Source organism: Tamandua tetradactyla, chromosome 6, assembly GCF_023851605.1.
Source record: "Tamandua tetradactyla isolate mTamTet1 chromosome 6, mTamTet1.pri, whole genome shotgun sequence".
NCBI classification, from domain to species: Eukaryota; Metazoa; Chordata; class Mammalia; order Pilosa; family Myrmecophagidae; genus Tamandua; species Tamandua tetradactyla.
The window spans coordinates 37884632-37911967 of NC_135332.1; the positions used below are offsets into that span (position 1 = coordinate 37884632).

The following is a 27336-nucleotide window of genomic DNA, read 5'->3' on the forward strand; positions in this document are numbered from 1 at the left end:
CTCTCTTTTTTTCTTTGTCAGTCCAGCTAAAGCTGACCTAATTTTATTGACCTTTTCAAAGAACCAACTTACAGTTTCATTGTTTCTCTCTATTGCTTTCTTTTATACTCTATTTTATTTGATTCCACTCTAATATTTTAGATTTTGTTTGCTCTTATTTTTCTAGGCCCTCCAATTTTGAGGATAGGTCTTTGATTTGATATCTATCTTCTTTTTAATGTAAGCACTTAGAGTTTTAAATTTCCCTTTGAGCACTGCCTTTGCTGAATCCCATATATTTGGGTATGTTGTATTTTCATTTTCACCTGCCTAAAGATATTTCCTAATTTCCCGTGTATTTTTTTCTTTGATCCACTGGTTGTTTAAGAGCACATTGTTTAATATCCACATATTTGTGAATTTTCCAGTTCTCCCTCTGTTATTGATTTCTAGCTTCATTCCACTGTGGTCAGAGAAGATAATATTATATGACTTCAATATTTTTTAATTTATTGATACTTTTTTTGTGATCTGACATATAGTCTCGAGATTTTGGAGAATGAACCACATGCACTTAAGAATGTGTATTCTGACCAAGAGAGCCAAGATGGCAGCTTAGTGAAGTGTAGGATTTAGTTCGTCCTCCAGAACAGCTAGTAAATAGCCAGGAACAGTACAGAATGACTGATGGGCTTATCAGTGACCGGACACATAGCATACACCAGTCTGGACAAGCTGGACCGGCTGTGAGTCCACCCAGAACTGTGAGTCTCCATGCTGTGGCAGCCAGCACCCCTCCCCACAGGCTGCTTCCCAGAGGGGAAAGGAAAGAGACCTTACTAGCAGCAAGGGGCTCAGAGCAAGTAAGCTCCAATTACAGAATTAATTAACAAATTCTGACTACTAAAAATAGGCCTCCAGCTCAGCTGAAGCTTAAGTAAAAACTGAGGTTGCTGGTTTTTGCCCACGCACAGAAGAGGCAAGGCAGATGGAGAAAGAAAAAAAAAAAAAAAAGAGGTTTTTTTGGATCAGATAGCACAAAATACTTGAAAGGGTCTGAGGGGCAGGCCACGGTGGCTCAGCAGGCAGGAATGCTTGCCTGCAATGCCTAGAGGAACCGGGTTCGGTTCCCAGTGCCTGCCCATGTAAAAAAAAAAAGAAGAAGAAAGATAATGGTCTGGGCCCTGAAGGAAAGGAGGGGGCACACAGGACCTGGAGAGACACAGAGCAACATACTAACTTAAGCTCATGATTGGCAAATCCGAGGAATGGGGGTCCTACTCTGAAAAAGATTTTTTTCTTTTTTTTTTTTTTTTTTTGTGGCTGTGTTTCTACAGCTTGACTGCTCTTTGGATACAGCTGCAGGGCTTCTCAGGCTCCAACTGCCCCAGGCAAGGGCAGAATTAAGGTTGTCTTAGAGTTTGTCTAGAGCTGTGCGTTCCCCAGGAGAGGAGGGGAGGGGCCCAACTCAGGTGGAATCCCTCCCTCAAGGAATTCGGATCCAGTTTCTGGAAAATGAAGCAATTAAAGCCAGCCTACAGCCTCTCCTCTGTCTCAACCACACCCGCAGTGGGAAGAGTCTACTGAAGTTAAAGGTACCACATCACCTTATGCTGGCAGGACCTGCAGGCAGACAAGTGACTCATACTGAGCAGGATAGGAAAAACGCAGAGTCCAGAGGCTTCATAGGAAAGCCTTTCAACTGCTGGGTCTCACCCTCAGTGGAAAAGTCCTCCTGAGAGGAGGCCAGTTTGGTCTGGGAAAATCTGACTGGGGTCTATAATACCTAATAGACCCTCTGTGCTGGTTTGAAAGGATGTATGCCCCCTAGAAAAGCCATGTTTTAATCAAAATCCCATTTCATAGAGATAGAATAATCTCTATTCAATACTGCATGTTTGAAACTGTAATCAGATCATCTCCCTGGAGATGTGATTTAATCAAGAGTGGTTGTTAAGCTGGATTAGGTGACAACATGTCTCCACCCATTTGGGTGGGTCTTAATAAGTTTCTGAAGTCCTATAAAAGAGGAATTTTGGAGATGGAAGGAGATTCAGAGAGAGCAGAGAATGCTATAGCACCATGAGGCAGAGTCCACCAGCCAACGACCTTTGGAGATGAAGAAGGAAAATGCTTCTTGAAACTGGAAGCTTCATGAAACTGGAAGCCAGGAGAGAATGCTGGGGAGCTTCATGAAACTGGAAGCCAGGAGAGAATGCTAGCAGATGACGCCGTGTTCGCCAAGTGCCCTTCCAGATGAGAGAGGAACCCTGACCGTGTTCACTGTGTGCCTTCTCACTTGAGAGAGAAACCCTGAACTTCATCAGCGTTCTTGAATCAAGGTATCTTTCCCTGGATGCCTGTGATTGGACATTTCTATAGATTTGTTTAATTGGGACATTTTCTCAGTCTTAGAGCTGTACACTAGCAACTTATTAAATTCCCCTTTTTAAAAGTCATTCTGTTTCTGGTATATTGCATTCTGGCAGCTAGCAAACTAGAACATCCTCCTATGGGAGAAAAAAAAGGGGGCACCATACAGACAGGGCAAGAAACAAGAAAACAAGATATGAAAATTTCTGGTCTGTTAAAACCTAAGCTAAAGGACTAGAATAAGCTGAACAGAATGTTAAAGAACAGACAGACAACAAAGTTATCCAGCAAGTTTAAAACCCTAGGTTAAAAAAAAGTGAAAACAATCTCCAGAATAAACTAATTAAGGAAATTAAATGCCTAGATGCCAGCAAAAAATAACGAATCATACTAGGAAAATTGAAGATATGGCCCAGTCAAAGGAATAAACCAAAAATTCAAACGAGATACAGGAGCTGAAACAATTAATTCAGAATGTTCGAACAGACATGGAAAATCTCATCAAAAATCAAATCAATGAATTCAGGGAGGATATAAAGAAGGCAAGAGACAAAAGAAGAAATCAAAAGCCTGATATGATACAACAAATCACAGAATTTATGGGAATGAAAGTCACAGTAGAAGAAATGGAAAAAACAATGGAATCCTACAAGGTTAGATTTCAAGAGGTAGAAGAAAGGACTAATGAACTGGAGGAAAGGACATCTGAAATTCGACAAGCAAAAGAAAATAAAGGGAAAAGAGTGGAAAAATATGGGCAGGGACTTGGAATTGAATGACAACATGAAGTGCATGAATATACATGTTGTGGGTGTCCCAAAGGAGAAGAGAAGAGAAAAGAAGGAAAAAAACTAAGAGAGGAAATTATCACTGAAAATTTCCCAACTCTTATGAAAGACTCAAAATTACAGATTCAAGAAGTGCAGTTTACCCCAAAGCAGAATAGATCCAAACAGACGTACTCCAAGACACTTACTAATGAGAATGTCAGAGATCAAAAAAAAGAGAGAGAATTTTGAAAGCAGCAAGAGAAAAACAATCCATCATATGCAAGGGAAGCCCAATAAGACTATGCATAGATTTCTCAACAGAAACTGTGGAGGCAAGAAGATAGTGGTATGATATACTTAAGATATTAAAAGAGAAAAACTGCCAACCAAGAATTCTATATCCAGCAAAATCATCCTTCAAAAATGAGGGAAGAAAAAAAGAATAAAAAAGAAAGAAAAATGAGGGGGAAATTAAAACATTTTCAGACAAAAAAATCACTGAGAGAATTTGTGACCAAGAGACCAGCTCTGCAAGAAATACTAAAAGGAGCACTAGAGACTGATAGGAAAAGACAGGAGAGAGAGATGTGGAAAAGAGTGTAGTCACTATCAGTAAAGGTAAAAAGAAAAAAAATTTAGATATGACATATAATATCCATAAGGCAAAATGGTAGAAGAAAGTACTGCCATTACAGTAATAACCCTAAATGTTAATGGATTAAATTTCCCAGTCAAAACACACAGACTGGCAGAATGGATTAAAAACAGGACCCATCTATATGCTGTCTACAGGTGACCCATTTTAGACCCAAGGATAAATTTAGATTGTAAGTGAAAGATTGGGAAAAGATATTTCATGCAAATAACAATCAGAAAAGAGCAGGAGTAGCTATACTAATATCCAACAAATTAGACTTCAAATGTGAAACAATTAAAAGAGGCAAAGAAGGACACTATGCATTAATAAAAAGAACAATTCAACAAGAAGACGTAACAATCATAAATATTTATGCACTGAGCCAGAGTGCTCCAAAATACATGAGGCAAACACTAAAAACACTGAAAAGAGAAATAGACACATCCTCGATAATAGTTGGAGACTTCAATTTTCCGCTCTCATCAACAGACAGAACATCTAGACAAAGAATATAGAAACAGAGAATTTGAATAATACAATAAACAAACAAGACTTAACAGACATTTATAGAACATTACACCCCACACAGCAGGATACACCTTTTTCTCATGTGCTCATGGATCATTCTCAAGGATAGACCATATGCTGGGTCACAAAGCAATTCTCAATAAATTTTAAAAGATTGAAATCATACAAAACACCTTCTCAGATCATAAAGGAATAAAGTTGGAAATCAATAATAGGCAGAGGGCCAGAAAATTCACAAATATATGGAGGCTTAACAGCACACTCTTGAACAACCAGTGGGTCAAGGAAGAAATTACAAGAGAAATCAGTAAATATCTCAAGGCAAATGAAAATGAAAATACAACATATCAAAACTTAGGGGATGCAGCAAAGGCAGTGTTAAGAGGGAAATTTATTGCCCTAAATGCTGTATCAAAAAAGAAGAAAGAGCAAAAAATGAGGAATTAATTGTTCACTTGGAAGAAATAGAGGAAGAACAGCAAACTAACCCCAAAGCAAACAAAAGGAAAGAAATAATGAAGATTAAAGCAGAAATAAATGAAACTGAGAATGTGAAAACAATCAAGAAAATCAACAAAACCAGAAACTGGTTCTATGAGAAAGTCAGTAAGATTGATGGACCCTTAGAGAGTGTGCCAGTTTGAATATGTGGTAGACCCCAGAAAAGCCATGTCTTTTAATCCTCATTCAATATTGCTGAGTGGGAGCATTTTGATTGTTTCCATGGAGATGTGACCCACCCAACTGTGGGTGGTAAGCTCTGCTTAGATGATTTCCATGGAGGTGTGTCTCCACCCATTGAAGGTGGAGTTGATTACTAGAATCCTTTAAAACAGAAAATATTTTGGAGAGAGCCCCTTTAGTAAAGCCAGGAAAAAGCCAGTAGACACTGCCATGTTTGCCATGTGCCCTTCCAGCTGAGAGAGAAACGCTGAATGTTCTTGGCCTTTTTGAGCCAAGGTATCTTCCCTGGATGCCTTAAATTGGACATTTCTATAGACTTGTTTTAATTGGGACATTTTTTCAGCCTTAGAACTGTAAACTAGCAACTTACTAAATTCCCGTTTTAAAAGCCATTCTGTTTCTGGTATATTGCACTCCAGCAGGCAGCAAAGTAGAACAGCGAGGTTGACAAAAAGAACAGAGAGGATGCAAATAAAATCAGAAACAGAAGAAGAGACATAATCACTGACCCCAAAGAAATAAAGGAGGTAATAAGAGGATACTATGAACAACTTTATGCTAATAAACGAGACAATGTAGATGAAATGGACAACTTCCTAGAAAGGAATGAACAACCAGCAATGACTCAAGAAGAAACAGACGACCTCAACAACCCAATCACAAGTAAAGAAAATGAATTAGTCATTACGAAGTTCCCAAAGAAGAAGAGTCCAGGATCAGATGACTTCACATGTGAATTCTACCAAACATTCAAGAAAGAATTAGTACCAATCCTGCTCAAACTCTTCAAAAAAATTAAAGAGAAGGGAAGACTACCTAAATTCTAAGACACCAACATCACCCTCATACCAAAGGCAGACAAAGATGCTACAAGAAAAGAAAATGGCAGACCAATCTCTCTAATGAATATAGATGCAAAAAATCCTCAACAAAATTCTTGCAAATTGAATCCAGCAGAACATTAAAAGAATTATACACCATGACCAAGTAGGATTCATCCCAAGTTTGCAACACAAGAAAATCAACTAATGCAATGCACCGTATCAACAAATCAAAGGAGAAAAACCACATGATCATCTCAATTGGTGCAGAAAAGGCATCTGACAAAATTCAACATCCTTTCCTGTTGAAAACACTTCAAAGGATAGAAATAGAAGGGAATTTCCTCAACATGATAAAGGGAATATATGAAACACTAACATCATCCTCAATGGGGAAAAACTGAACACTTTCCCTCTAAGATCAGGAATAAGACAAGGAAGTCCACCATCAGCATTGTTATTCAACAATGTGTTGGAAGATCTAGCCAGAGCAATTAGACAAGAAAAAGAAATACAAGACATCAAAATTGGACAGGAAGAAATAAAACTCTCATCATTTGCAGCTGATGTGATACTATATGTCGAAAACCCCAAAACATTCACAGCAAAACTATTAGAGCTAATAAATGAGTACAGCAAAGTGGCAGATTACAAGGTCAACACCTAAAAATCTGTAGTGTTTCTATACACTAGCACTGAGCAATCTGAGGGGGAAATCAAGAAAAAAAATTCCATTTACAATTGCAACCAAAAGAATAAAATATTTAGGAATAAATTCAACTAAACATACAAAAGACCTATACAAAGAAAACTACAAGAAATTACTAAAAGAAATCACAGAAGACCTAAATAAATGGAAGGGCATACCGTGTTCATGGACTCAAAGACTAAATATAGTCAAGATGTCAATTCTACCTAAATTGATTTATAGATTTAATGCAATACCAATTAAAATCCCAAAAACTTACTTGGCAGAAATAGGAAAACCAATAACCAAATTTATCTGTAGGGGCAGGGTGCCCTGAATAGCTAAAAATATTCTGAGAAAGAAAAATGAAGTCAGAGGTCTCACACTTCCTGACCTTAAGGCGTATTACGAAGCTACAATGGTTCAAACAGACATAAATATAGATATACTGACCAATGGAATCGAATAGTGTTCAGATATAGACCCTCTCTTCTATGGACAATTAATCTTTGATAAGGCAGTCAAGCCAATTCACCTGGGACAGAACAGTCTCTTCAATAAATGGTGCCTACAGAACTGGATATCCACATGCAAAAGAATGAAAGAGGATCCATTATTTCACACCCTATACAAAAATTAACTCAAAATGGATCAAAGACCTAAACATTAGATCTAAGACCATAAAGCTTTTAGAAGAAAATGTAGGGGAATATCTTATAAATCTTATAATAGGAGGTGGTTTCCTAGACTTTACACCCAAAGTACAAGCATTGAAGAAAGAAAGAAACGAGAACTCCTCAAAATTAAACGCTTTTGTGCATCAAAGAGCTTTGTCAAGAAAGTAAAAAGACAGCCTACAAAATGGGAGACAATGTTTGGAAAGGATATATCAGATAAGCGTCTAGTATCCAGAATATATAAAGAGATTGTTCAACTCAACAACAAAAAGACAGACAACCCAATTACAAAATGGGCAGAAGACATGAACAGATACTTCTCAGAAGAGGAAATACAAATGGCTAAAAGGCACATGAAAAGATGCTCAACTTTCCTGGCTATTAGGAAAATGCAAATCAAAATCACGGGGCACATGCTCAACCCCAACATGTGGTGGTAGCCAGGCTCTCCCCAAACCCCAAGGAATGTGCTTCACTCTCTCCAAGGCCTGACTCTTCCACTGCAACAAGGTGGAAGGCCCATCCTCTGCCTTCGGGGAGAGGCAAACTCACCCTCTTCACGGGCTTGGATGGGTCCATTCTCCTGGCCTGAGTCTCCTTGACCTCAGACCTCAGCCTCCATGGTTTTGCCTCTGAGGTCATTTTTCCTCCAATGTGTCCCTTCTCTGTCCCTCTCAGTCTCGACTGGCAGTGGTTGTCTTTATACAGATCCCGCAACACTCTCATTGGCTTTCTATGCAATAGCCTTGAATCATGCCCATCAGACATAAGGAGCTTCCACAAATCCTTCTTGGATAACTCCATGTCCAATCCTGGCTTTCTCCAAAATGGCTGACTGGTTCCACATTTGGCCAAGGCCTCATGTGGGACACTATTCTCTGGGGTCTTCCTTCCAGGAAGCCTAGAATTCTCCAGAACATCAACCTCTGGTTTCTTTGTACCCAGGAGTTCAGTTCTCAGCTTATCTCTTTCCTGTTGCATTCCACTATAAGCTGTGAGGAGAAACCAGGCTGCACTTTCCATATTTAATTTGGAGATCTCTTCTCCTAAATATCTAAGTTCATGGCTTTTAAAATCTGCCTTCCAGCCAAAGCCACTCGTCAATTTTGCCAGATTATCTGCCATTTTAAAACAAGGCTCTTCTTCCTTCCAGTCTGTAATGACACACATCTCATCTGTGTCTAGAGCCTGGTCAGAGGTATCTTTAGAGTCCACATTTCTACCAAGATTCTCTTCAAAACATTCTAGGCCTTCTCTGTCAAGCTCCTCACAACTCTTCCAGAATCTTTCCCTTATCCATTTAAAAAGCTGTCCAACATGTTTGGTATTTGCAAACCACAGCAGCACCCCACTCTCTGGTACCAAAATCTGTTCTAGCTTGCTGGCTGCTGGAATGCAATATTCCAGAAACAGAATGGCTTTCAAAAAAGGGAAATTTAATAAGTTGCTAGTTTACAGTTCTAAGGCCAAGAAAATGTCCCAATTAAAGCAAATCTATAGAAATGTTCAATCTAAGGCATCCAGAGAAAGATACCTTGGTTCAAGAAGGCCGATGAAGTTCTGGGTTTCTCTCTCAAGTGAGAAGGCACATGGAGAACATAGTCAGGGCTTCTCTCTTATCTGGAAGGGCATAGGGCAAACATGGCATCATCTGCTAGCTTCTTCTCCTGGCTTCCTGTTTCATGAAGCTTATGCATAAGACTAAAGCAAAAAATGTTCATTTGGTGCAAACTTTATATTTTGACTAGTGCATTTCCTAATATAACTTATGTGGACAGCTTAATTGAACACCATAGTACATGGAACCTCGAGTAGGGCATGAGATTTTGTAGGTTGTCCAGAGTGAATCCTAATAAATCCCAGAGTGATTTGAACAGCAAATAAAAAAGTATTTGCAAAGCCCCCTTGGGGGAATGGTGAGAAAGGGAGAAAATTCAACTTCCCCAAGTGGAGAATTCTTGATATTCTCACAAGCAGTGGAGACAACCAAAGCAATAGGCTGAGCCCCCAATTTTGGGGTTTGTACATATGAAACTTAACCTCGCAAAGGATAGGCTAAGCTTACTTAAAATCAGGCCTAAGAGTCACCCCCAAGAGAACCTCTTTTGTTGCTCAGGTGTTGCCTACGTCTCAGTCAACATGGCAAGCAAACTCACTCCCCGTCTTTACATAGGACATGACTCCCAGGGGTGTAAACCTCCCTGGCAACTTGGGACAGAAATCCTAGAATAAGCTGGGATTCAGCATTAAGGGATTGAGAAAACCTTCTTGACCAAAAGGGGGAAGATGAAATGAGACAGAATAAAGTGTCAATAGCTGAGAGATTTCAAATAGAGTCGAGAGGTTATCCTAGAGGTTATTCTTACGCATTATATGGATAACCCCTTTTTAGTTTAAGGTATATTTAGAGAGGCTAGAGGGAAGTGCCTGAAACTGCAGAGCTGTGTTCCAGTAGTTATGTTTCTTGAAGATGATCGTATAATGATATAGCTTTCACAAGGTGACTGTATGATTGTGAAAACTTTGTTCTGATGCTCCTTTTATCTACAGTATGGACAGATGAGTAAAAATATATAGATTAAAAATAAATAAATAATAGGGGGAACAAATGTTAAAATAAATCAAGCAGAGGGAAATACTAGTGGTCAGTGTGAGGGAGGGGAAAGAGGTATAGTATGTATGAGTTTTTTCTTTTGATTTCTTTTTCTGGAGTGATGTAAAGTTCTGAGAAAAGATCATGTTGATGAATATGCAACTTGTGATGATATTGTGTGCCACTGATTGCATACCAAGTATGGACTGTTCATACAATAAGAATGTTCATGTTGTATGTTGATCGATTTTATTAATAAAAATTAAAAAAATTAATAGAAAAGAATGTGTATTTTGCTGCTGTGAGGTCAACTGTTCTACATATGTCAATAGGTTTACTTGGTTTATAGTATCATTCAAATCTTCGATTTCCTTACTGATCTTCTGTCTAGATGCTCTATCCATTATTTAAAGTGGTATAGTGAAGTCTCCTACTATTAATGTAGAACTGTCTATTTTTCCCTTCAAATCTATCAATAACTGCTTCATACATTTTAGGGTTTTATCACTAAGTATGATACATTTATAATTGCTATGTCTTCTTATTGAATTGACCCTTTCATTAGGATATAAGGAGCTTCTTTTTTCCTCCTAACAGTTTTGGACTTAAAGTCTAATATATCTTATGACAGTAGAGCTATACTGGCTTTTTTTTTTTTTTTTTTTTTTTGGTTACTATTTGCATGGTATCTATTTTTTCCATCCTTTCACTTTAAACATACTTGTGTCTTTGAATTTAAGGTGAGTCTCTTGTAAATATCATATAGTTGAGTCATGCTTTTTTATCCATTCTGCCAATCTCTGACTTTGGACTGGGAAGTTTAATCTATTTACATTTAAAGTAACTACCGATAATATAGGCTTTCCTGCCATTTTTTCAATTTCGTCTTTGTAAGTCTTAGAGCTTAGTTGACCCTCAATTCTTCCATTAATACCTTTTTCCTATTTCTTTGGTTTTTTATACTGCAACATTTTGAGTCCCTTCACATTTCTTTTGGTATATATTTTTCATACATTTTCTTTGTGGTTATCATGGGGCTCAAATTTAAAATCCTAAATCTATGACAATCACATTTGATTTTATACCAGCTTAACACTAATAGCATACACATATACTTCTCCTATTCTCCTTCATCCCCCCACCTCTTTCATAGTTGTTACAAACTATATTATTATATACTGTAATCCCAAAACATAAATGTATGATTACTTCTGATGCATTTGCACATTAGAACCTGGTAAGAAGTAAAAAAAAAAAATAAATGGAGTCATATAACAAAATATACAATATAATCATACTACATGGTTACCTTTACCAGAGGTCTTTATTTCTTTATGTAACTTCAATCCACTGTCTTGTGTCCTTTCCTTTCAGTTTGAAGAACACTCTTCACACTGATTATAGAGCTGGTCTACTGGTGACAAATTCCCTCAACTTTTGTTTATCTAGGAATGTCTTAATTTCTCCCTTATTTTTGGGAGAAAGTCTCACTGGATATAAAATTCTTGGCTAGCACCTGTTTTCTTTGAGCACTTTAAATATTTCATCCCACTGCCTTCTTGCCTCCCTGGTTTCTGTTGAAACCATGAAAGAAATTGGCACATTTTATCTTATTAGGATTTCTTTGAATACATCTTATTGCTTTCCTCTGACAGTTTTTTTTTTCTTTTTCTGGCAGTTTGCTTAACTCCCTCCTCGTCCTTGGCATTGGACAGTTTGAATACTGTGTGTCTGGATATAGTTCCTTGAGTTTATTCTGTTGGGCTTCTTAAATGTGAATATTCATGTCTTTTGTTAAGTTGTGGAAGATTTCTGCCATTATTTCTTTGAATATTCCTTCTGCCCCTTTCTTTCTTCTCCTTCTGAGACTCCCCTAATGTGTACCCTGGTATGCTTGATGGTATCCCACAGGTTTTTTAGGTTCTGTTCGCTTTTTCTTATTCTTTTTTCTTTCTGTTCCAGGGCCAGAATAATTTCAACTCTCTTGTCTTCAAGATCATTGATTCTTTCTTCTGCCAGTTCCAACCTGCTGTTGAAACCCTATAGGGAATTTTTCGTTTCAGTTATTATGGCCTTCAATTTCAGCAGTTCTGTTTGGTTGCTTTTAAAATTTCTATCTATTGATTTTCATATTGTTTATCCATCATTTTCCTGATATACTTCAGTTCTCTCTCTGTTTTCCTTTTTCTCCTTGAGTACACTGATGATCTTTTTATAAGTCTTTGATGGTATGTCATAAAGTCTGGTCATCTTTGTTGTTGGTTTCCGGATTTTTACTTTATTCCTTTGAATGGGTCATCATTTCCCATTTTTTTGTCCTGTAATCTTGTGTTGCATTTTGTGCACTTTAACATTTTAGAGTGCTAACTCGGATATAGTCCCTGAGCCGTCTGTTCTTTGTTTGGATCCAGCTAGGGATATGACAGAGATTTCCTTGAGTGCCAGGAACTAACAGAACAAATAAATGAAGGCAAAAAAGCACCTTTCATAGTCTGCAAATTGGTTCTGCTTTGGCTGGTGGTCTCCTTCAGAGTTTAGCCCTCCTATCAAGAAGCTCAGCTTGCAATGAACGCAAAAAGCAGGGTACTGTCTGTCTTATCTGAGTCTTAGTGGAGCCCATTTCTTGTTTTGTACTTGTAATTGCTCCTGGCCTTAGGAATTCTCAGTTTATAGGAAATGCCCTATCTTCGTTCTTTGAAACAGACTTTTATCTACTCCTGGGTACTCTATTATATGACTTAAAGAGGATAGTCTTTTGTCCCAAACCTCTTAGACTTAATTATTTAATTCACTGTTTTAGCTCTCTGAAAGTTGCTTTTTTACCTCCAGGACAAATTCTATGAGAAGGATCCTGAGATAAGTATCCTAGTTCAATCTCCCAGCCTTCTACCTCATAGAATGTCACTGATATACGGGCACACCAGTATATACACAGGGGTTACTCTGCTTCTACTGGAACACGGTCAGGGATCCATAACGGGAACACAGGCCGGCTCCACACTGAGTTGGGAGGGGGTTGAGGAAGGGATCCCAGGGCACCACAAGCTTCACCTACCATTTTTCAAGCTGCTTTTTCATGATTCCGCACTCCCCTAGTTTTCCAGAGGGTTGTAGTACTGCTTTCTGGAGCTCTGAGATGGCTCTGCCAGTTTTAGCTAGTTGTTCAGAGATTCTATGGGGGGTAGGGAGAATACCCTGGAGCACCTTACACTACCTTCTTGGCTGACTAGTTTTTCATTGAGCACATTTTGAGACAATTGATTTACAATATTTAACTACTGTTCTAGTTTGCTAGCTACCAGATTGTAATATACCAGAAATGGAATGGCTTTTATAAAGGGGAATTTAGTAGGTTGCTAGTTTACAGTTCTAAGGCCGAGAAAATGTCCCAATTAAAACAAGTCTATAGAAATGTCCAATCTAAGGCATTCAGGGAAAGATACCTTGGTTCAAGAAGGCCGATGAAGTTCAGGGTTTCTCTCTCAAGTGGAAGGGCACATGGTGAACTCAGTCAGAGTTTCTCTCTCAGCTGGAAGGGCACCTGGAGAGCACAGCATCATCTGCTAGCTTTCTCTCCTGGATTCCTGTTTCATGAAGCTCCCCAGGAGGCATTTTCCTTCTTCATCTCCAAAGGTCACTGGCTAGTGGACTCTCTGCTTCGTGGTGCTGCAGCGTTCTCTGCTCTCTCTGAATCTCCAGATTTCTCCAAAATGTCTTCTTTTTTAGAGTACTCCAGTTAACTAATCAAGACCCACCCGAATGGGTGGAGACAGGTCTCCATCTAATCCAGTTTAACAACCACTCTTGATTGAGCCACATCTCTAGGGAGATGATCTAATTACAGTTTCAAACATACAGTACCGAATAGGGATTAGATTAATTTAATTGAAATTAATTAATTTCAATGTCTGAACTGCCTTACAGATGGTTCCTGTCAAATCTGGTTTTTTCCTGTGAATGAGTCATATTTTCCTATTTCTTTGTAGTTGTAATTTTTTTGTTGACACAGACTTTTTTTTTTTAGTGGCTTAATAAATATTTATTATCTCACAGTTTTTGTGAACAAGGACTTCAGGCATGGCATAGCCATGTGGTTTTTTGTTTTTTTTTTTTTCAGCTTTTAAAAAGGAGAATTTATTAAGCTGCTAGTTTACAGTTCTAAGACTGTAAAAATGTCCAAATTAAAGCAAGGTTATAGAAATATCCAATCTAAGGCATCTAGGGAAAGATACCTTGGTTCAAGAAGGCCTACGATATTCAGGGTTTCTCTCTCAACTGGAAAGGCACATGGCAAACATGGCGACATCTGCTAGTTTTCTCTCCAGGCTTCTTGTTTCAGGAAGCTCCCCCGGGGGCATTTTCCTTCCTCATCTCCAAAGGTCTCTGGCTGCATGGGCTCTCGTGAGATACAGACATTTTGAGTGTTATAATGTGGCAACCAGAAATTGGGTTCTCCACCTTCTTTCTTAGCGATTGCTTTTGTTGTTTAGCGATGGTTGGCACTGTCCATTTGCATAGTGACTTTTCCAAACTATCTTTACAAAGTCTGCAATCCTTGTATGTGCAGTCACTGAGGTACTATTCTATTATCTCTCTGGTCAGCCTGTGACCTGAGACTTCCTTAAATGTTGACATTCAGGAGCTCTCCCTTCATCAGGAGATCCCCAGATTTCTGTAAGTGTCTGGTCAGGTTCCAGAATTCCAAAATAGCTGAGTCTGATGTTTTTTTTTCCAGCTTAATGGGTTATTTCAGTGGAGCTTCCTACTTTCCATGACGTCACTTCCAGTCTATTTTGAGCCACTTCCAACATACAGGCCCCACTTCACTTGTACATTTAATTTTCATGGTCCCAACTATTTTCAAAGGTCCATAACATGGGGCAATTTGTCCTTCTGCTGAGGCAGGAGGGTATGGTCTCCCTGGGGAACAGGCCTGCCTGAGGAGCCAGCATCCACAGCTTGTCAATGGGAAGAACATGTGAAGGGCGGTGGCTAGGGTTTGGGGCCGTGGTGAGGAAGCTTTCAGGAGAGGTATCACTTAAGGACACAGGTTTGAGGTACTTTTCACTTACTCTTTCAATTCGTTTATCACACAAAATTTCCCAGCTAAGCTGAAAAGCTCCTTCTTCTATCTAAACCCTGGCATCCTAGCCCCTGACTGCATTTCCATTCATGGACTGACAACACACATTTGCCTGCTAATGACAACCTAAACATTAAAAACAAACCAATAAGAACTTGGACTTCTCTTATCCTCCCAACACACCAATGGTATGTGGATATCATTCCTTTGGTTGAGTATTTTGTAGGAAAACAGTAATAGCTAACCAAAATTCCCAATGACGTTTTTATGATTATAAAAAGTGCTTTTCCAATCAGTGTTTCATTTGAACCTCACTCACAATAACCCTGTGGTGTCAATGCCAGCATGGTCCAAATTTGATGTAGCAGGAAACTGAAGGTCATCACTCTCCCTCTGCCCCCATGCCAAGAGAACACGTGTTCTCAGTGACAATGATATCAACCCCAACGGGACAAAAATTGGTTGTGGGGCAGTGAAAAAATATTATTCTCTTTATGTCCAAAACATGGCATATAAACAGAGAGACAGTATATCTGGTATTAAACATCCACGGGAAAGAAGGAGCAATTAGGAAAAAATTGCCTTTAAAAGGCTCTGGGTGGCAGCGTGGGACAGGGATCCTGGAATGAGCTGGGACTTAGCATCAAGGGACTGAGAGGAACCCTAGAATGAGCTGAGAATCAGCATCAAGGGATTGAGAAAACCTTCTCGACCAAAAGGGGGAAGAGTGAAATGAGACAAAGTGTCAATGGCTGAGAGATTCCAAACAGAGTCGAGAGGTTATCCTGGAGGTTATTCTTACGCATTAAGTAGATATCACCTTGTTATCCAAGATGTGATGGAGAGACTGGAGGGAACTGCCTGAAAATGTAGAGCTGTGTTCCAGTAGCCATGTTTCTTGATGATGACTGAACAATGATATAGCTTTCACAATGAGACTCTGTGAATGTGAAAACCTTATGCCTGACGCTCCCTTTAGCTACTATATCAACAGAAGAGTAGAACATATGGAATAAAAATAAATAATAGGGGGAACAAATGTTAAAATAAATTCAGGGCGGGCCGCGGTGGCTCAGCGGGCAAAGTGCTTGCCTGCTATGCCGGAGGACCTCGGTTCGATTCCCGGCCCCAGCCCATGTAACAAACAAACAAAATACAATAAAAACAAGAAAATGTTTAAAGATGTTTCCCTTTCTTCCTCCCTTCCTTCCTTCCATCCTTCCTTCCTTCTCTCTGTCTTTCCTTTAAAAAAAAAAATAAATAAATTCAGTTTGAAATAGTGGTAAATGAAAGCGAGGGGTAAGGGGTATGGTATGTATAGTCTTTTTTTTCTCTATTATCATTTTATTTCTTTTTCTGTTGTCTTTTTATTTCTTTTTCTAAATCGATGCAAATGTACTAAGAAATGATGAATATGCAACTATGTGATGATATTAAGAATGACTGATTGTATATGTAGAATGGAATGATATCTAAATGTTTTGTTTGTTAATTTTTTTTCTTTTAATTAATAAAAAAAAGTTTAAAAAAAAAAAGGCTCTGGGTGGTGGGAAGGGTGATCATGAAGGAAAGGTAGAGAAACACTGTGATGGCAAAAGCAAATTACAGCATAAAGGCTGAAGAGTACTGAGCCACTGGGACCAGTGTCAAACTCCTCCAGGGCCTCTTTCCAAGTCCAAGAATGTTGTTGTAATAAGATTTCTTGAAATAAGTTAGCTCTGGTGATCTTGCTGGTCCAGATAAATATCCAAGACTGATGGGTAAGTCCTTGTAAGTGGCTTCTGCCACAGCTCCTTCCAGTTCCACTCACCGGGTCTGTAGCCGGACTTTTCTCCAGAGCAGGCCTGAGGACTCACAGCCACTTACAATGGGCTGTGGCCCCCCGGGAGTAGCAGTGAAACCCACCCAGCGTACCCACCAGCCACAGCCATGATGTCACCACGGGGGCCGTGGGAGATTACTTACTTGGAATCTTCTTCACAGGGTGTGGCAATTTGTTCGTGGATGGCGGGACAGGCGCTCCAGAGTCACCTGCACCAAAGAAGAAGGGGTTATTTTACGTGGCTCTTACCCACCAAACCCAGAAGCCAGCTCCACTATGGGTGGGTGGGTAGACTGTTTACATAGACAGCCATTTCCACTGCCCTCCCCTTCCTACCATTTACAAGAGCTAGAAACAATATAATCGAAGGGCCAAAGTGGTGTGTTCCCTTTTTTCTCTAGCATAAATGTTTAACCGAGATCCAGTGTTTTCTCCACCATTACTCTGTGACCTCTCTGAACTTCAGGCTCTTCATAAGTACAAACAGGACGACTCCCCCTTCTTCAGGGTTGACATAACCACCGAACGAGACCATGGGATCATGAACTGGATGCTCAATCAATGTTAGTTCCTTTCCCACTGCTGTTCCACCATGCCGCCACCCCTAGACCACTGATCATAGACACGGCAAGAAAACAAATCTGCATGGCGAATCCATCAGCAGCTTCACCTTCTACAAAGTACTCTGACACGCAACGCGCCACGGAGCCACACCACGACCCGTTTCAGAGGCGTTTCTGCAAGGATGCTCAGCTGGCTCAGCTGAAACTCAAGTCCATTCCCTGCGTTACATAATGCTTTACAGGTGTCCCTGCCTCGGGACTGCAGAGCACAGTCTACAGAACAACAGCAACTGCTAAAAAAAACCGACACAGATTCTGGCCTTATAGAAATCACAGGCTAATGAGGGAGACAGGCAGGAATTCCAAGGAAGAGTAAAACAAGAGATGTGAGAAGGGATCCAAAGGGATGATAATGATCCTATGACCTGCTGCAGTCTGACAAGTGGGAGTGGTGACAACTGCAATGTTTCAACTGAGCAAGAAGGAATTATCTGATGAATACTGTGGAGTTTGAGCCCTCTAGGCACATACAAAGGCCCTGCGGCTGGAAGCTTAGCATTTTTGAGGCACTGAATGCAGAGAGGTCAGCAAGCACCCCTTAGGGCTGGAGAGACAGGCAGGGCCTAGGAGCTTGTAAACCAGGAGTCTGGTCTGTAATCTAGGAGTAATGGAAAGTTCCTGCAAGGGGTGAGGGGCAAAAGGTCCCAAGAGATCAGAATTGTATTGTGAAAAGCTGCAGCAGGAGCAGATGTGGAAGGACCATTTAGAAAGCGGCCACAGTTGTGGGGCACAGGTGATGGCAACTAGGACTAGGCTGGTGGTGGCGAGGACTGGGACCACCAGACTGAGTCAGGAGATATTTAAGACTCAAAATCTGGTGATAGATCAGCTACGGGGAAGAAGGAAAGGAGGAGTCGAGGAGGAATTCCAGGTTACTCTGACCCCAAAATTATTAGCCATCCCCCACCAAATACACTGACAACTCAGATTCCACTCAAAACCTGTAACAGTCTGCCTCGATGATCACAGAGAAAAAGAATTTGTCCAGAAAGCTTGTCCAACAGGCCCCCAAAACTTTTCAGGATGGAGGAAAGCCTCCCCACCCACCCACTCAGATGGAGGGTGGCAGTTTCAGGATCCCTGAACACCAAGCCCAAATGCTCTAGATCACACACGCCCACCTTCCATCCCATCACACCTTCCCAGATGCGGAAGGGACCCATCTGCGCTCGAGGTTCCCCAGTGGGGGGATACGGGGGTTGATCATGGTTACCTGGGTTGAAGGACTCCTCGGGCTTCTTCTCCTGCAACTTCTTGATGTGCCCCTTCAGCTCGTTTTTGAGGCCTAAGGTCCCCTGATAGACCCCCTTTATCAGCTCGTTGTTTAGCTCAATCTTGGGGATGTAGACTGACTTTGTTGAGATTCCTTGCAGTTTTGACGCTTTCTGAAACAAGCCAGGAAATTACTGCAGGTACCTCTAGGGAAGCCAGGGCCTGCCTGAGCTCAGTCCTCACATGCCCAGAGAGGAGATTTCCTGTGCTCGTGGGTGCTAAATCCAATCGACCTTCTCAAATTACAGGTCAGAAGTCACCACAGGTTCAAGAACCAAGTACCATTTTAAAATAGAGCAATCAAAGCTGGAAGAGACAGTGGAGCTCCCTCAATCTTAAAGGGGGGTAAACTGAGGTCTGGAAGGGACAAGCGACCCACCAGGAACTCTTGCCAATTAATGGCAAAGCCAAAGCCTGCTAAGCAAGGACCCCGTGGGTCACGCTAAGGAGCACAGAGTCGGAAAAGGCAGAGGGGCCTGGGGAAGAAAGGGTGGGAGGAAGAGGTTGGGGGCAACATTCTAAGATGGTCTCCAAGGTCCTACCCCCTGTTATGCAAGCCCCATATTCCTGAGTGAGTGGGCATCACTTCCATGATTAGATTACACATATGGCAAAGGAAAAAAAGTTTGCATCTGTAATTAAGATTCCAAATCAGTTGGTTTTGAGGAAATCAAAATGGTGGGCCTGACTTAATCAGGCAAAAGCCCAGAAAAGAGGTCCTGGGCATTCCGGGAGAAAGAAATTCTCCTGCTGGCTCTGAAGAAGTAAGCCAGCTGCCAAGTTGCGAGAGGCCATGTGGCAAGAAACTGTGGGGCCTCTGTGAACTGAGAGCAGCCCCTCACTGGAAGCCACCAAGAAAGCAGGGACCTCAGCCCTACAACTGCAAGGAACTCAATTCTGCCAACACCTGCAGGAGCCTGGAAGAGGAGTGTGAGCTCCAGGAAGGCACGCAAACTGGCCGACACCTCAACTGCGGGTTGCAACACTAAGCAGGAGACTCAACCAAGTCACACCCAGACTCCTGACCCAGGGAAACGGTGAGATTATCAATGCATGTTGTTCCACGCTGCTAAGGTTGTGGTAAGTGGTTATGAAGCACAGAGAACTAACAGTGTGTGCCTCAGGGATGCTTCTGACAACCCTTTCAGCCCAACGTAGAAAAAACAACTCCTCACAGGCCCTACTGCAACTAAATCAACAGGAAGACTTGAGGCAGAGGAACAATCGAAGGGGACTGACTGCCCTCCACAAGACCCACCTCCAGGAACTCAAATTCATCCCCCTTAGTCAGGGCAAGTTCAATCTCCTCCTTCAGGGACTGGATCTCACTCTTCTTCTTGAGAAGAATCTGGTAAATGCTGTCGAACTTGCTGCTGACCCTCTTCTCCTCTTCCTTTATCTTTCGCAACGAGTTGGCCTCTGAAGCATCGATGAGAGCCTTCATTTCCATGTATTCTTGTCTAAGCTGCTCCAGTTTCCTGTTTGCAGTCTCCTAGCAGGGTCAGGACAAGACGGAACCCATCAGACTGGCAGAAATGCTAAGTACTAGTGAGATGTGCAGCACTAGGAACTCTTCGCTTATACCCTGTGGGAGTACAGGCTGGTTACAGCCACTCTGGAGAGCGATTTGGCAGTAGGGACTAGGTTTGAAGGCGCTTAAACCTTAGGACCCAGCAGCTACAATCCTGGGAATATGCCCTAGAGAAATTCTCAACACTTATCCCAGGGACATGCACAGGGATGTTCACAAGCAGCACTGCTTGATACAGCAAAACCTTGGAAATAGACTGAATGTCCACCAAGACGAGTGGATACAGAGGTGTGGACTATTCAGAGGACAGAATATTTAATGGTATTGAAACTTAACATATTGGAGCTATGCATGGATAAATCCTCATGAGGATAAAACCACTCATAGGAGAATACATTGACTATGATACTCTTTATATAAAGCTTAGAAAGAAACAGAATGGTAGTAGATTGCTAAAGACTGGCATACATAGAAAATGAAAGTATGAATACCTGGAAATTAGTGTAAAAATCAGGATAGTGCTTAATTCTGGAAGAGAAGAATGGAGAGAGGAAGAAGCAGACGAGGGCTTCATCTGCATTGGTGATAAATCCTTAAGCTGGGAAGCAGTACGTGGATAATTTGTTTTGTTTTTTTTAAGAAATGGCATGAAACAGCTTTAGAAAAATTCTAGAAAAGATCATTCTCTAGAACTGCACAGTCCAAAACCATAGCCATGTACCACACGTGGCTACTGAACACCTGAAATGTGGCTAGTCTAAAATGAAATGTGCTATAAGTGTAAAATACATACTGACTAGCTTTCAAAGAATGCAAAAATATCTCGGTAACACTTTGTTGGATTGACTTCATCTTGAAATTTTATTTCAGATATACTGAGTTTAATAAGACATTTTATTAAGATTAATTTCACATGGTATTCAAACTAGTTTAAACTTACGGGAGACTGCATTATATGCAGTGGCCAGCACTGCTCTGGAAGCTGCAGTTTCATTTTATATCTTGGGTAACCTCAAAAGTGCAGAATCAAAAATGACCAACAGAAAAAAAAAAATACAAATAAAATTTTTTAAAAAATGGCCACAGAAACACGCACAAAAGATACAAAGAGAATGGAATTCAACTATTTCTTCATCTTGTTACTTTGCCACCTCCAATGTGATGACCAACATTGTTCTCTATTGTCCCTCTTCCTTGGGTTTCAGCCGATCACGTGGCTGCCCAGACACACTCCAGTTCCCAGCCCCCCCCTGTAGCGAGGTCTGGCCGTCTGATTAAGCTCCTGACAATGGAATGTGGGCAGAAGTAACATGTGCTTTGCCAAGCGACCTGCTTAAAAGGAAACTGCTTAAATCACAGAGTCAGAGACTAGAATACAGGTTACCAGGGCGAGGGTACGGATAGGAAATGGGGACTTAATGCTTCATGGGTACAGAGTTTCTGTTTGGGATGATGGAAAAGTTCTGATAATGGATGGCAGTGATGGTGGCTCAACACTGCGAATGTAATTATCACCGCTGACATATATATTTGAATGTAGCTAAAAGGGGGAATTTTAGATTGTACAGATGTTACTAGAATAAAACTTTAAAAAACAACAATGTAGGACCATGTAACACAGTGAACCCTATTGTAAATTACAAACTACAGTTAATAGTATAATTTATATATTGTTTCATCAATTGTAACAAAGGTTATACCAATGCAGTGTTAATAGTAGGGGAAACTCTGCGTGTGAGGTGGTATATATGGGAAATAGGTATCTTCAGCATGATTTTTCTGGAAACCTATAACTTCTCCAATAAAAATTTAAAAAAGAAAAAAAAAAAAGGAAGGAAATGGTTCCTCCTCTACTTCTTCCCCACCCTTCTTCAAACAGGCTAGAACACAGATGCAATGATGACCCAACTCTTAACTTCAACCAAAGAGTTGAGGGCCATACCCTACTGAGTTCAGGACCACACTCTATGGAGTGCTGGAACAGTAAGATGGAAGAGTCCTAACTCCTCGAATAATCACCAAGGGCAGATCCATCGTACTAGGCCAGGCTTCTCACATCTGCATCCGAACAGTCACAGTGAGCAAAATAAGCCACCTTATTTAAACCTCTGAACTTCAGGGGCATCTTTGTTACGGCAGTTTAGCTTGTCCCGTAATCAACACAGGTGCTTTCACAAGCATCCTTTCATTGAAGCCTCATAATCAGCTTCTGAAAGGAAAGTTGTGACTCCAGTGTACAGAGGAGAAAACTGAGGCTCAGAGATCTGCCAACATGACCAGAGTCACACAGGCTAGTATTCGACGGAGCGGGTATTCTAACCCGGATGTTGTCTAATTAAGGCACAGCTGCCACAATAAAAACTGGGTGCTACAGCTCCAGGACAAGGTCGTTTAAAAAGGAATCTTCTATTAATATAAAAGCAGTGTAACCTCATTGTACAAAACTTTGAAAAAAACGGGGGGGGGGAGTCCCCAATTCTACCACTCTAACACTGCTACTGCTCTCCTCTTACTGTACTTCCTTCCAGTCTTTTTCCTATCTGGCCTGTAGTGAGTTGAAAGGTGGCCCCCCAAAAGTTACGTCCACATCCTAGAACCTGTACATGTGACCTTATTTGGAAAAAGGATCTTTGCAGAAGCAATTAAGCTAAAAATCTTTAGATGAGACCATCCTGGATTACAGAGGTTGGCCCTAAATCCAACAATGAGCATTTTTATAAGAGAGAAGAGGAGACACAGATTGAGGAGGAAAGGCCCTGCGAAGATGGAAGCAGAGACTGGAGTGATGCAGCCACCAGAAGCTGGAAGAGACAAGGAAAGCGCTTCCCTTAGGGCCTTCAGAGGGAGCACAGCCTGACCACACCTGGATTCCGGACTTCTGATCTCTAGAACAGTGAGATGACAACCTTCTGTAGTTTTCAGCCATCGAGGCTGCAGAAATTTCTTGCAGCGTCCTAGGACATTAATATACTTCCTTTTAATAAATGGCTGCAACCATTTTGCTTCCTGTTTTTTCCTACTTTATATCATAACCACTTTCTCTACTACTACTTCTTTTAACTATGCTTTTTACTGATCCTCCTGCCCCGCCCCCGCACCGCCCCCACCTTGCTCCTGTTCTGGGCTTTTAGATACTTTTCAATTTGAGGTTGCAAGAGATCTCTCAGGGGTACGTGACTTTTTGTACACTGGTCAGTTTAATCCTGACACTGGCAAGTGAAGCCTACACCAGCCTTCTCAAGGCCGGAGCCAGCCTGTTCCGCCTGGAGGCCGGCGAGGCCCACAGCTGGCACTGACAGCTGGCACTCACCCGCACATCCTGCTGCCTGGCTTGCACGTCATCCAGCGCTCTGGATGCGCCGTTGATGTGACCACACATGACGGTCAGTTTATTCTTCAGCTTGGTCTGTGGAGAAAACCAAGCCGGGTGAGAGCGCAGCCCCGCCTCGCCCCAGCGCCCGACAACAGGGCCACGCCCCCTGAATCAAACCCATTCCCCAACAGGTGATTCTTCCACCCCAGCTCTCATCTGCTTTTAGCTTTCCAAAGCATTCCCATGTTCACTGTCTCCCTTCATCCAGTTGGGGGCACAGTCAAGTCGCTCAGAGTCCAGGATTTGGAGCCGGACAGACCAGGGTTCAAATCCCAGTTCCCGGCTGTGCAACATTCTCTCATCTCAGCTTCCATGTCCACCAAAGACGGATAACAACATTCCCCAGTTCCCAGGGCTGTTCTGGAATGAGTAAATGAAATAATATAAGTTTTCGGCATTATGCCTGGATCTTGAAAAGGACAGGCTTGATGTCAGCTTGGACTCTTAGAGTCTCTTCACTGTTACCCATTTACAGCTGTCAACACTGAAGTGAGGACAGCCCGGGGACTGAGTTCACACAGAGACAGAAGGCACTGGACAGCTGCTTCCATAATAGAGGTGAAGTCATTCGGGCCACCCCTCCCACTGCACAGGACCCAAACTGCAGGTAAGATATCAGAAAAAAAAAAGCAAACAAACAAAAGCCTCCTTAAAGGCACTGGAGAGCTAACAAGGCAGAAAAAGGTCATGGAGTCAAGATCTAGGAGAAAGAAATCCAGAGACATAGCCTAGCACCTGGGAATGTTCTCCCCAGGGGCATCGGCCAACTCCAAGACGGCTGATTGGAGCCCCTGACAGTCTCCAGGAACCAGAGGGACAACAATCAGAGTCCATGGCTCACCTAGTAACCCCCCAGGCTGGGACCACCAAGGGCTCCCCTTAGGAATAAGAATGGACTAGCAGTAGACCAGCCCGCAGGAGCTGCAGCCAAGCTGCAAACAGACTCAATCCCCGAAACTGAATTAAGGTACTCAGAATCATTTGGCCCCTAGCCATCTCCGGAAACAAAAGGAAACTGTGAAGGAAGATATGATTTCAATAATGTTTCAAAATCAATATCTGATTACTGATTATCCTGCCTCTCTGCTCACAGGTAATGCTGGGGTGCGAAAATGAGAAGGAAAACCGCCATAGTAACATTTATTATGTATTTACTAGATGTCAGACACCACTCCAGTGCTTTCCATGCATTGACTTAAAGCTAAGAACTCATTACTTGAGGAAGTAAGGACTCATTACCCCCATTTTACAGATGAGGACACTAAGGCACAGAGCTATTAAGTGACCTGCTCAAGGTCACACTGCTATTAACTGGTACCGTTTAGATCAAGGTATTACAATCACAGGCATGTGCTAAAGCTGAGCACACTGGAAATTTCTAGAAAACAATTTTTACTTCCCCTAATTAGCTGGCTCAACACACTCTGGTCCTGCCCTCCCCTCTCCTGACTCTTCTACTCCACCCATGTTTATTGGGAGTTGAGCTTGACCCTCAACCTAGATTTGAATAACCCAGTGAGAGTCACACGGAAGGGCTGGGAGTAGGGACCGAAGCCAAGCTAACTGGACCCCAAGAGCGCAAGTCACCAGTGATGTTTCAGGCTTGACCTCTGTGACAATGCTCTTTGACCTGGCCTCTAACAGTGTCCGAGATAGGGTGTAGGCCAAGAGCAGAAGTCCAAGCCCAAGCAGATGGAGCCTCATGGGGTTCTGGGGATTGAAGAGACTTCAAATCCTAGGGGCTGCCACGTATTTTATTTCCAAGGGTACTTTCAGTACTGTACCTGTGAACCCTGTATTTGAAAGATTTTACCGCCATTAATCAACACGCATGGCAGTCCTTTGATTGTGGCCAGAGACCCACATGTCTCCAGACAAAAGGACAGTGACCCAGTGGCTCTGACCAGCGGCAACAGTCCCCTAATCAAGGGGAGAGAACCCTCTGAAGTTCTGAGGTCCCTTCACAGACTGACCCCCGGGCACTTGTGTTCTCCAAGACAGTCACCAAAGTCCTGAGTCCACCTGCACCAGTAGCTGAGACAAGCCAGTCGCACAAGGCCAGGGTGCCCTACATTCAGCAGTGAGTGGCAGCAGAGCTCAAAAAAGCAGACCGATTAAAGAGCCCAGTAAGCCAGGGCAATTGGGGCGAGGGGTGGGGAAGGAGAGGGCCAAGGAAGGCCTGTTCTAAGGATTAAAAGCACGTACAGAACCTAATAAACTAGAAGCAGACTCCAGCTTGGAGGCTAAATGAGAGCTGTGGCTCCCAGCCAGGCTGAGGAAGCATGGCCTATCCCTGCTGTCTTCTGCCTCCAGGGGCAGGAACTTCTAGGAGAGCCTCTCTGCAAATGCCAGGCTGCCCCATGCCTCGCCCGCAGGCCCGTGCACCCTGAAGCAAAGAAGATCCAGATGGTCTGACCCCAGGGGGCTGCTCTTCTCTCCCTAGGCCAAATGATAAGACAGCTCTCAACAGAGATTTTACTATGAAACACTGGTTTATGGGTCGCCTTATTTAATCCTCATGTTATGACTTCCTAGCTAAGAAGAGCAGCCAGGATTCAAACCCAGATCTCTCAACGCCCAGCTCTGGCCCAAGCCACGTAAACCAGCCACATGGTCTGACACAGGGGCCTGTAGACAAAGCACCTTCTATGCAACTCACCTCTCCGGAGCCTCCCGACACCCAGTGAGGTGGGGAGAGAATACTATCAGTCCACCGGACAGCCAAGGGAGCCTCGGCTCTGAGAACAGTAATGACTTGCCCAAAACCGTGCCAGAGCAGGGCTCCAAAAGCTGGGCAGGTTCTCTCCTGTGACAGGCCCTGACTCAGGCAGTGGTTCCTAGGATGGTGGCATCTCAGAGGAGGTCCACTTGCAGGAAGCGCCTTGAGGTCTAGAGTCAGGACAGAGCGCAGACGCACCTAGCTCAGGCCTGGATGCAGACATGGCCAGGGAAGGGCTGTGGCCTGAAGCAGGGAGGCCTGGACACTGGTTCTGGCGCCACCACAGATCTCCCCCTGACCTTACCCAGGCCTCATGTTTCCTCCGACAAGGCGAGAACAGTCCTTGTTCTGTCCAACAGTACTATGAGAATGAAATGCAATGAGGCCATCTTTGGAGGCCAGGGTGGTACGCTACTCAAGGTGGCTTGATAACGTTTTCCCAGCCTCTGCCTGTGTCCACCCACTCCCCCGACCCGCACTCCCAATCATTAAAGACCACAGACCTGCGAGGCCCCTTAGGAATCCAGTTTTGTCTCCTTGTTTACCCAGTAAGGATCCAGACTCGGAGGCCAAATCCTGTGCTCCAAGTTATCCAGCCAGGACAGAGCACACCATGACACAGCAGTCGGCTCTCCCTGTGGTCATATCTAGGAATTCCTGGGGCTCTGCCCCCTGTCTCCCCCCCATCCTCTAATAACTTACCCTCCCTGGTCAACAGAACTCTCTGATTCACCAAAGGCTTTGGCTTACATGACCTCAAGCCTCCAGGTATGAACAGACCTAGACATGGGGCTGGTTCATGGAGGGAAACTGCAAATTGCGCAAAGCAACCTGGGTGCCATTGCTTTCTCAACCAGTTACTGTATTTTCTGAGACTACATTAACTTACTGGACTTCAGTTTCCTCAACTGTAAAGTAGAAATAATAAGAGATCTCCTAGATGCTGGAGGAAACTCCGGGAGCTCATATTTGATGTTCAAAATGCTCACTAAATACCATACGAAGCTCTAGGCAAGAGACCTCACTTGTGTCCTCAGCTGTCTCCTCCGTAAAATGGGTGGGTGGATGGGGACAGATGATGGCAGAAGGTTGGATGATGGGGGAGGGCTGGATGATGTCCCAGCTTCTTTCTACTCTGACACTGTGACTGGTCCTGCCTCAGG

General features: G+C 42.5%; 1 protein-coding gene across 2 annotated transcripts in view; it reads right to left on the reverse strand.

Annotated features, from left to right (window-relative positions):
* Positions 1 to 27336, reverse strand: part of TRIM25 (tripartite motif containing 25) — a 43375-nt gene that overhangs the window by 15239 nt on the left and 800 nt on the right. Inside the window, exons 2-5 of one of the 2 annotated variants that reach the window (XM_077164865.1) lie at positions 23392 to 23487; positions 19809 to 20042; positions 18492 to 18663; positions 16799 to 16864 (exon numbers count right to left, since the gene is read on the reverse strand). In XM_077164865.1, the coding sequence (XP_077020980.1) occupies positions 16799 to 16864; positions 18492 to 18663; positions 19809 to 20042; positions 23392 to 23487 (568 nt within the window). The remainder of the gene's footprint in view (positions 1 to 16798; positions 16865 to 18491; positions 18664 to 19808; positions 20043 to 23391; positions 23488 to 27336) is intronic. The other variant, XM_077164866.1, reaches the window with a different exon arrangement.